This window comes from Pygoscelis adeliae, unplaced genomic scaffold (assembly GCF_000699105.1).
Source record: "Pygoscelis adeliae isolate BGI_AS28 unplaced genomic scaffold, ASM69910v1 Scaffold124, whole genome shotgun sequence".
In the NCBI taxonomy this organism is placed as follows: Eukaryota; Metazoa; Chordata; class Aves; order Sphenisciformes; family Spheniscidae; genus Pygoscelis; species Pygoscelis adeliae.
The window spans coordinates 4,661,659-4,673,313 of NW_008824791.1; the positions used below are offsets into that span (position 1 = coordinate 4,661,659).

The window sequence follows — 11,655 nt, forward strand, 5'->3', positions numbered from 1 at the left end:
AAAGCCAGCTGGGGAAGGGAGGGCATCCCTGCCCAGCAGCAAGGAAAGAGGGGTGCAGGGGAGGGAAAGGTTTGGCTGCTGTGAAAATTGCCATCAAACTCCTCTCAGGAGAGGGAAGATGCAGCAGTTCTGTAAGTATAGGCTATTTCTAAGAAGAGACTTGAAGGACCATTTGCTATGGAGAACAGACTGGATCCAGGAAGCTGTTACAGAAGTTTTTGCCTCTCCCAAGGGGGCGCAGATCCCCGTGCCAACTGTCCCATGTTACCCTGTGCAAGTACCTGAATTGCTACCAGCAGGTTCCTAGCGCAGTGACATCAAAACCTTTTGGGTCCCTACGCTGTTATTTTCTAAGAGACACTATCATTCACTGCTGTTATAGTCGAGGATCTGGCAGTGCTCAACTTGCCAATGGCATACTCTTATTGACGTAATGCAAGCGGCTGTGGTCTTTTCCTGAATAAAAAAGCATGTATTCACAATCTGTTTGCAACTCAAGGTGGAATCTAGATGTCCTTTGTTCTCTCTCTTACACATTACATTTTCTTATGGATCTAATCTGGATAGAGATATGGCAGAATGAGGACCCAAAGCTTGCTAGATGGCAACTTTTCAGTCAAATCCTCTCCAGAGAACACTGACTCAGCCTGGTTCTTTCAGAAGCAAATCTTCACCCCCACATACAGTGTGCCCCTCTCAGGGAAAGCGTCCATCTCTGCCTTCCTCCACTTTCCTCCTTACTGGACCATGTTCCTCTTTGCCATAGGAGTGCCTCTGAGCAGCACTCTCTTTCTTGCCTCCCTGCACTCTCTTTAACTGGTTTCAACTTGGATTTTTTTCAAATGAGTCAGTCTGGTGCCATAAAAAGAACCCAAAAACCCCACACAAACTGTAAGGAGAAAGCAGGTGTTTTTAAACATAGGTTCCCACAGGCATGAAGGTCATCTATGGCAGGGCAGAGGTAAACCTCCAGCCCAATTGTGAGAATAACTAAGACCCACCACTAGCTAATGCTCGGGTATGATGAATTAAGCATCAAGTCAAATGGAATACAGTGTACAAGAAACACCCACCCTGCGCCCTGTATGCTTCACCAGGGCACAAAGGGATTTCTGGTTTATTCAACTCTTGGCTATTCCTGTGCTCCACAGGCAGGAGCTACAGTTCTTGGAGAAAGGTGACTACTACCCTACTCATTTTTAAAAACAAATAGCTATTCTTCTCTTGTTTCTTTCAAGTTCTTTTTGCTTTTCTAGGTTTTTCTCTTTTCAGGGCATTACATGAACAGGTTTTGATTCCCTAGCACAAAATGTCACTTCTCTATGGACTTGGATTGAGGCAAGTTATTTGACAGTTTTCCTGATCCCTGAAATTTCACAATATCAATTTGTTAGTTTAGCCTGAATCCTTAAGACTGCTGATGCACTTCTGTTATCTGTTTATCTGCCTCCTTCTGTACATTTAGAACCGTCAAAGGATGTCAGTCACTGAAAGAGGGCTCAGAACAAAAAAAACCATCTTTATATACTCCATGGCAATGTGTATCCAGGTAAAGAAGAGGGAAGCGGAGTTTAGCTCTTAGCCATCCTGTGCAGCAGCTTCCTATACTCAATCAGCCACAGCATACATCACTTCTTGCTCAGTGGGGAATGTCGTGGATGATAGAGGGGATGTGGGATTATTGTGGCATGTGAGAAAGCCAAAGAGACAAAACATGGAATCCAGATGTCGTTAATTTTGCTGACTGCAGAATTTATTCTCTTCCTAGTTCTGGTGACTGCTTATGCCCTCACTGTGGAAGCTCCTGCCAAGGAAATACAGGTGGCACGAGGGAACAACGTTACTCTCCGCTGTCATTTTAAAACTGGGGCTCCTATTGCCTCAGGAGATGTCGTTGTCTGGACGAAAATCAATAGTGCGGTAAATCAAGTTGCATAAAGAAACATATGATAGGGCATCCAAGAGGGGGGTGGGAGGAGACATGGAAGCAGGACTGTGGGTGGGAATGTGTGCTGGAAGAAAAAGATTCCTTCAAGACTTTCTTTAATCTCAGAACTATGCAAACAGAAGCTCTGATTCTAGATGCAATTTATCCCAAATCTATTGCATGATACTAGGCAAGCCCCCATCCTTCTCTTTTCTCTCTCTTGGTCTTGCATCTGTGTATTGAGGATATATCACTGTATGTACTGTGGGTTTACATCTATTAACATATGTGAAATACTCATATACTTTATAAAAAGATATGTATGTTAAGTATATATATTATACATATATATTTATATATATACATATTGTTGATACTATATGAAAAGTTTTATGTTGATGATAATAGTACATGGAGAGATTCTTGAGGTCTCCTACATTCACATGGAGTATTTGAAGGTAAAGAGACCTCTAAAGTTCTCCTTGACTTCTTGGGGGTTAGTGAGAGAGGAAGCAGCCTTTGGAGATCTCCTTGCAGTAACTGCCAAGGGTTTCTTCTCTGAAGATCCTTGCTGGAAGAAAGCAAAGGAGCTTGTGTAATCATAGGGGAATTTGATTGACATGTGGATCTCAGAAAAGTCTCACGGTGTCCTGTCATAAAGAGGAAAGGTGAATAAGCCCCAGCAAAAGAAATCAGTTGTCTCTGACTTCAGATAAGGTGGGAGAAGGGGATTCTAGGCAGAAACTCAGACACTTTTGAATGTCTATGTTTTTCATGGCTTTTTGGCAAACTGGGGCAGCTTAAGGCCCTCTTTTCCAAGCTGCTCTTCTCTTAAGAGTGGGCTAATCCATTGAGTTAGGTTGTAGACTCACACAGAAGAAACTAAGACTGATCATTTGCCCTCCCTCTCTAGCAGGATGATGCTGTCACTAGGTATTTTGATGGACTTGTACAGTATGGCAAGGGCTATGAAAACCGTATACAGTTTAGTGGTGATGTAAACGAAGGGGACATCAGTATCACCATCAATGCAGTGACCATGGAAGACAATGGGACATATGCGTGCACCGTTCGTCTACGGAATGACCCCCCCAGGCAGACTGCAACCGTGGCTCTTTTAGTCCTTGGTAAGCATGATGGAGACAACACCAGATCCATTAGATAAAACACTGTCCTTCCTCTAATATCCACATTGGTTTATACAACAGATTTTGTAACAGAAAAAAACTTTCAAGGAAGTCATCATCCACAATTCCATCTTTGGTCTTTTCCTACTACTGTGGAAGTAGGTTGGAAAGCTTAGAGCACCCAACTCCCTTAGACACCTGACTGTAGAAAATAGTCTTTAGGGTTGTACAGTTCACTTTCCTAATAACCCTTGCCTCATTACAGGGCATTCCTCATTCCCCCTGTAGTTTGTCATACGCCAGTTATCAAAGGAAGAGTTACCCAATGCCCTGGTTTCAGCTGGGATAGAGTTAGTTTTCTTCCTAGTAGCTGGTACAGTGCTGTGTTTTGGATTTAGGATGAGAATAATGTTGATAACACACCCATGTTTTAGTTGTTGCTGAGCAGTGCTTACACCGGTCAAGGACTTTTCAGCTTCCCATGCTCTACCGACTGAGAAGGCTGGAGGTGCACAAGAAGCTGGGAGGGGGCACAGCCAGGACAGCTGACCCAAACTGGCCACAGGGACATTCCATACCATGTGACGTCATGCTCAGTATAGAAACTGGGAGGAGTTGGCTGGGAGAAGGGTGACCGCTGCTCGGGAACTGGCTGGGCATCGGTCGGCGGGTGGTGAGCAATTGCATTGTACATCACTTGCTTTGTATATTCTTTTATCATCATTATTATCATTATTATTATTATTATTATTATTTTCCCTTCCTTTTCTATCCTATTAAACTGTCTTTATCTCAACCCACGAATTTTACTTCTTTTTTTTCACGATTCTCTCACCCATCTCACTGGTGGGGCGAGTGAGCAAACGGGTGTGTGGTGTTTAGCTGCCTGCTGGGTTAAACACAACACCCAACACTATTAGACATATCTCAAAAAGCATCTTACAATTCCTTCTTGGCTGGCCAGTGCCAAGAAGGGAGAAACAAATTACAGACAAGTTCACTCCAGTTCCTTTGAGAAGAAAGTAGTAGGTGAAAGACCAGCCTCTGTTTAGCAAGAATAAAAACTACAGGTGCAGGAGATGGGTTAAAACAAAAAACTACTTCTGATTAATAAAATTCCTTCCTTTTTTCTTCCTTCAGTTGCACCATCCAATCCAGAATGCAAGATTTTGGGGACAGCAGAATATGGACAGACAATCAATCTGACCTGCATTTCTCATGAGGGCTCCCCAAAGCCCAGATATACCTGGCAAAGCTTCAATGTACAAAATGAGCCCCGTGTACTACAAACAACAGAAGGTATGGGAAATTCAAAGACAAGTCTTTGAGCTCTGTGTAGATCAGGGTTGGAAGTATTTTGAAATGGAAATACAAAAACACACTTAAGGCTTTTTCTAGGACGTTCTCTGACCAGGATTTTGAAAAGTTGTCTTTTTGATACCAGACACACTCACAAGTAACTTAGCAGGGGGAAAAGGACTGTTACCTGGAGTAACAATGGTCAGTAAGATTTTCACTTCAGCTCTCACGTGGTGAGAAAGCTGGCTCACTCTGGAAGCAGCCAGAAATAATTACTTCTTAATTGCTGGGCATAAGGGGAGCATAACATGAGGAATAACATTGAGGTTTCTAACTGGTGTGTCTTTACATACCAGCTCGCTTGACAAAGACCAGGTCACTTTCTGTGGTGAAGGCAAACAAGAGCTGGCTCTGGAAACTACTTTCCTTCCAGAGATGACTCCTCACCTAGAGGAAGGTGGTATCAGAGAGTTACACCATACCTGCTTTGAGCATAAAAGAAGCTTCTGGTTCTTTAGGACTGCCACACAGGCCCCGATATTTTATTTGCTTTCATTTTAAGTCAGAATCTGAAAAAAACAAAAGGAACTAAATTTCTATGACAGGACCTTTCGTAGAACTATTCACACAGAAATGAGGGTTTAGTAGTCTATGAAGTGTAGTAGTGACAGAGGACTCAGATTTATTCCTTTAAACAATAGGTTTAAAGGAATAAATCTGGTATGTTCAGCTCCAGAAAGACTGAGTATCTGAACCTACCCATTTTGATTTAAGTTATTGTAGCATCGCTAAGGAGGTAAACTAAATATGATCAGACTCGATAGGATAGTCAACACTCACTCGCTGATTCTTGCATAAATTATGCAAAAGATGAAATGTCACCAGGGACACAAACCTTATTCATCTCACTGGCCACTAAGTGGTGCCAATGCATCACGCACAGCCCTGAACATACCGGGATTTGTCATCTTACAGCAGCAGCTGCCGCCTGCTTCTACCGTCACCCTGTTCTTCCCTGGGACAGGAGTCTCTTCTGATCCATTTTCACCTCATTTCTGTTTTCATCAGAGCACCGACGTCCAAGTAGTGTGCCGACTGTCCCCTTCTGCCCCAAGCTGGCTGGACGCCCTGCTGTCGCTACAAGCAATTTCTTTCTGTGCTAATCAAGTCCCAGTGCTGCAGGGTGTGCAGAATCCCCTTAGGAGCCACTCCGAAACTGATAGCATCTGACCCACGTTTTTCCCAGTTTGACTCACCAGTCAAGTACTTTTGATTTATTATAGGAGGATTCACAGTCCAGTAATACACCGCAACTCTGACAGCTATAAACATCACATTGGAAAAAAAAAGTGAAGTAAGCACGGACAGTATGTAGAGACTAAAAAAAAAAACAGAAAGCATGCTCTTTTACTGTCTGGCGGTAGGCGTCAGCAAAGACTAAACAGAATCCCAGCCCTATGAGTGGACTGGAAAGAAGTGAGATCACAGGGAAAATAAAACAGGAAAGTCACTGAAAAGTATTCAGAGCCTTTTGCTTTTAGAGCAGGAATCTGGACCTTTCTCAGTAGGTCACAGGCAAGAAGCATGGACTACACATACAAATGTCAGCTGGAGATGTAACAAACAAAAACTGACTGCTTGAGCAGACAGAGCTAATTTTTAGTACATGGTTCTGAGCTCTGTTGGGTTGGACAGGAAACATCAGTGTCATAGCGATGCCATGTCACTACATTTCTTTTCCTTCAATTATTTTCACAGCCTACATGGCCTCTCCAGGACTAGAAAGCTATTTCCCCCACTGCTAAACAATTCAGATCTGAAACCCTCAGAGCTGGAGGATTGAAGAGCTTTTTGTTGTTTTACAAGTTAACTCATCAGATGGCCGGTTCTCAAAGCCAGATGCCAGTTTGGGCCAGCTTATATTTCCCAGCAAAATCCAATGCAAAAAAAGCTTTCACTAAGCACACATACTTCTTTACCCTCCACCTACAATTTTCTTTCTAAAAGGAATGTTCAAATGCCACACGTTCCCTGTAATCAAAACAGCACACTTCCGTTTGTCCTCCCACAAATCACACTAAAACCTAGGGACTAGCATGGCAGCTCCTGAGCAAGACGGAGCAATCCATCAGCTTTAATAACCTCTCATCACTCCCACTATCCTGGGCTAGAATTGAAGGGCTGCTGTCCCTACTTCCTTCCCTGCTTTAATTCTTTTCTTTTTTGGACTGGATTTGTGTTTCGCAACAGGGGAACAAATAACTCTGAAGAACATCTCGGCGGATACCTCTGGCTTTTACATCTGCACTTCAACAAACGTTGTGGGAAAGGAATTCTGCAACATGACAGTCAGTGTTGTGCCACGTAAGAGATGGGGTTGCTTACTAGAAGAGCAGTACCAGAGAAAGTACCCTAGTAGGCAAAGGATTAATGGAGGCAATGCAGACAGAAGTATAAAATTCTGCTTTCTTTCAAAAAAATAGCACACCTTTTTTACCTTTAAGACAGATTCTCTGCATTGGTTTACATGCTCATAGAGCACTCACTAACTCATAGGGTTAGTTCACAGATGACAAAAAAATGTGTAGAGACAGGCTTGAGCCCCCAAAGCCTGAAACTAAACTGTGTCGACAAAGTACAGCAGTTGTTCAGATCCAGGAGCTCTTCCCTATCACTATCTATCTAGTTGCTCCTGCAGACTTATCAGCTACCCAGTACAGAATTAACTCTAGTTGCTGTAGTCAAATAATTGTGGCTTCCATCCAGTCTGGATCTGGTAGTGAGAGCTGACATCTGGTGGTGAGATCTGAAGTCCGGTGATTGTGCTGATTGCATTTGATATCATTCTCACTGCAAAAGGGTAATTCTTTTCTTCCTGCTTAGCATCCATGAACATAGCTCTTTACGCTGGCATCATTGGTGGAGCTGTTGCTGCAATTATAGTTATTGGTATTTTAGCCTATTGCTGCTGCTGTCGGGCGGACAAGGACAAGGACTATGAGATGACGTAAGTACCTTTCTCTAGAAAAGTGAATGGAACATATGAAGGGTTCATGTTCTCTCTCCAGCACCAACATACGGAGTGGAAAGCACAGGAGAAAAAAGAAATCAAGGAAAGCGTGCACTGCTTTCTCTTTTCAGTTTCTACCCTAGTGGCTCCCATCTCTTCTCACGGAATATGCCCAGTATTACCAGACACCTTTGTAGTCTCTGGGGTAGAACCCAAACATTTAACCCTTGGAACTGAATTAGCAAGCCCAAGTCAGTCAAGCACACACAGCCACTTGATAAGCAAAGCCCAGACTGTTTCTCATTTCCCTGAGTCCCTATACCTGTTTCTGTCCTTGCCAGCCTAAATCACCATGAGGCTCTGTATTCAGAATTATCGCTCCAGGATAGAAACCTTTTGTTTATTCTCATGATAGAAACAGACCATTGGAAGAAAAGTGGGATGAGAAAAGATACACCAGTCACCCTTTCTCTACATATATGCTATGGAAAAAAAAGTAGCTCATGCACCTCTTGCATCACCAGCAAGACTTAATTTATGGAGTTCAGTTTGGTACACTTCCAGGTCAGCTTAGAGCGGTCTAAAACCATTCTAACACAAAACCTCTTCAGTAGAATTTCTAGCTGGTTTTAATTAATATCTCTATTCCTGAACAATGTTTTAGGGAGCGAGAAGATAGAAATGAACCCGCCAAGGAGACACCTACAAGGAATCAGAGAGCAGAGGATGATGTTGAAAATGAATGAAGAAAGAAGCAAGAGGCCAATGCCATCTTCAGGATTTGCTGAGGCGCAGACACCACTGCAGAAAAGAAATCAATCCCTCTTTCTTACTGCAAGAAGGTTTTTTTGGTACAGTAACATGAAAGCTAATGGCTCCACCTTCAAGTTCTGGGAGAGAATATCCTTGTCTCCCTGGAAAGAAATGCTTAACATACAATGAGTACTAATACATAACCTCATAGCAGAAAAATGCATGTGAAGATCTGTTTCACCCAGTCATCCAAAAATAACCAGTCTTCTAGACTTCCCACTTTCTGAAAAAAGAAGCCAGTCAGGTCTATTTGGAGAACAGAGTTGCTGCTGTATCCCCAGATCCATAGAAGGTTTCAAGGTCACCAACTGCAAGTCATTGAGGAAGGGTGGTCTTGTTTATGGTGTTATGCAAATGCCACAGCTTACAGCATTGTCCAGTATAGAAATTGTTTTATGCAGACCAAAGCAAGCTGATTTTTAAGGACATTTTATTAAATGTGTTCTCTGTATGTATTATACATGCACATACAAATAAAAATATGGAAAAAATTTACAGATGGTAAATGAAACTCTCCTGTTTGGAACAAGAATAATGGAACAGATAAGGTAAGAAGTTTGATGGATTTGTAATTGGCAGCTGATAAGATCTAGAAACAGTATAGTAGCCCATATATTGTCAGATGCCTGAACTTATGCGTTCCAGCTCAGAGTTCCTAAATACTAATTTTCATTACATTATCCTTTCCTCCTGACTGTTGCATGGGCAAGTCAGAAATAGTCCATTGCTCCTGTTGCTGCTTCTGAAAAAATGTCAGTGTGAGAACATGTACATGGAAAGTACATCTTTAATAAAAAGAAGAAAAAAAAGAAAAAAGAAGGAAAAGTACCTTTTTATTCAAAATTGTAACAATTTAACCAGAAGCGCTGTACGTGCAAAACGTGTGCAAATGTGGAGAGAACTCCCATCACTAGTATCTTATCTTTGGAAGAGAATGGACTGTCTTTGTCCAAAAGACTGTCAATATGGTATTAAAACTAATTAAAAGCTGTTTGTTTGTTTTTAAAAAAGACATGTTCAATAAATGACTTACAATATTTATCCTTTCAAAGCTCTCGACTGCATCTTTGACTTCGGGAGTTTCAGAAACTCACTGCAATGCCTCCCACATACCCTTTACCCCCAGGCAGTTACTTTTATATCTGTAACAAAAATCTAAAACATAACTTTAAAGAAGAACCAGCAATCCTCCTACACATGGGCAGCATTTTCTAGATTTTGAACTATGCAAATCAGACTACCAGAAATTGTTATTCTGGCTTAGTTTCTGGCTGCCTTTGTTTTACATGGTACTTCAAATATAATTATTCATTTGTACTAATAACAACTGCAAAGACCAACAACCAGAGTTCTTCACAAAGTACATACAAACCCGAATCTCTCTGGCAATGAACAACCTGAAATGCAACTCAGCAAGACATTCTGAGGACCTATTCCCCTGCTTAGTTTAGATGCATGACAAAACATTGCAAAAATGGATGACTAAAAAAGAATTTTGCACACAGAAGCTGAAGGCAGATAAAAAATGAGGTGCATAGCTCAGAAACAGAGCTGATATGTATTTTATTCTCTTTTGTAACAAGCAAGTATAGTATGAATTATCTAATTAGCATTGTAACAAGTTTTTACTGTGAAACAAAAGCTATTTCTTTTATAAACGTTACAGACGTTAGTTAGCACTCCTCGTTCCCTCACAAACACCTATACCCTGGGGCTGAAGAGGGCTTCTGCTGAGGGATAATAGTGTGGATTCTCATCAAGGATCTTAACTGGAAAGACAGGTAAAAGGACTTGACAATTATCAGAAGTATTTATGGCCAGAAACTGGCTCTGGCCTCTAAACCATTTTAACACTGTGTTACCTATCCCATACTCTTCACTCTTAGGATATGTGAAGCTTAATTGCTGTTTGTCAGCTGAAGTCTTGAAGTAACATTTGCACATTGGTCATTTTAACCATAAAGAAAAATGTAGATTAGCAAATCTGCATTAAGTTATCTGAAGAAACCAGCCACACAATACAGAAGAGATTACACCATGACCCCCCAAAACAGGAATTCAATTCTCTGTAAGCAGGTTCCATAAGAACTAGCAGGGAAAAAGCAAGAAAGTCAAACTTGACAACCATTACAGCAGAACTACTTACATTCTGCAATGCTAAGCTCAGTTCTACACTGGGAAATAAACTAAGTGATAGCACGTAGAGAGACGGCTGAGATATTTCACTGCTACTTATAATTTCTTTCTTTTTTCAGACAACTAACATTTTTGAAGCTGTGTATTTATCAGAATGCTACATGTGTTTTTCCTCAACCAATTTGTTACAACTCAGTCAGCCAGAAATACACATATTCAAATTCCTAGCTTACTCCAAGGTTTTCCTGTGACTGAATTAATTACTTGTGTGTCTTGTATGTCTTTTGAAGCAGGAATAACTTCAAGAGCCTGTATTATACCCACAACTTTAAACAAAATTAAAGAAGCACTAACATATTTAGGGGGAAGATGAGGAAAGCTAGCAATACTTAATTGACTCCAAAGAATTAATGTATGTATACCCAACTTCAATACTCACTTCCCTCAAAAGGCGGGAAGTAGGCAGAAAATGAATGACCAGGCAGAAAAGTAAATTCCTACTCTACCTTTTACACAGTTTATAGTAAATTACTGCTTAGTTACGTTCAACTTTCACATGGAAGAATATGCACATATAAGCTTTATTTGTGCATGATCAGGGAGAACCAGAACACAAGGATTTAAGCCCTCACCAAACCATTTTCCCACCTGCAGGACTGCTGAGATCTGTTACCCCAAGTGGGCTAACCACCACAGTAAGATTTTGATACATTGTTACTTAGCAAGATTTGTTTTAGCAAGCATACCAAGAGGATATTTAAGAATTAGCCATTTTTCCTTCTGACCCTCAGCAACCTGCAACAGGCCGTTTACTCTATAATGAAGCATATGAAGGAAGCAAAGAAGTCCACTTCATCAGCCTAGCAACCCAATGCAAAGTAAGCAGGACAGAAATCTTGCACGCAGTTTGAAAAATTGGCTCACCCTGCACTGCTCAAAGCAATTACGTTAACCAGGACTACACTACATTTCCCTCTTGTGTTTAAAGGGGAGGACCATCTTCCCAGTACACTGCTCCTTCACTTTCCAGCTTTAATTTTTTCCATTCACATTAACATTTTTACTTGGTTATAATATATGGCTTACTGGGGAAAAAAAAGTTTGTTATTTGTTCCTAGCATCAGTCACTTAGCTTTTAAGAGTTATTCCCATCTAGGCACTTTTCATCCAAGGAACTCAAAGGTCTACTGAATGTTGCAAGCAAATCGCTATTATTTATGAGTGACAGAATGATGAAACAAAAGTTAAATGACCTGCCTGGAGACACAGATCACCACAATGCAGGAGAAGCATGGAGATAAGGAGGAGTCAGGTTTCCCAGTCCTCTGATACACCCTGCAAGG

At 41.3% G+C, this 11,655-nt stretch overlaps 1 protein-coding gene across 1 annotated transcript; it reads left to right on the top strand.

Annotated features, from left to right (window-relative positions):
- The first annotated feature begins 1,725 nt into the window (after positions 1-1,725).
- Positions 1,726-8,109, top strand: GPA33 (glycoprotein A33 (transmembrane)). Its single transcript, XM_009323946.1, has 6 exons — positions 1,726-1,920; positions 2,844-3,054; positions 4,195-4,353; positions 6,604-6,717; positions 7,237-7,360; positions 8,028-8,109. Exons 1-6 carry the CDS (start codon positions 1,726-1,728, stop codon positions 8,107-8,109), a joined length of 885 nt encoding a protein of 294 aa, XP_009322221.1.
- The last annotated feature ends 3,546 nt before the right edge of the window (positions 8,110-11,655 follow it).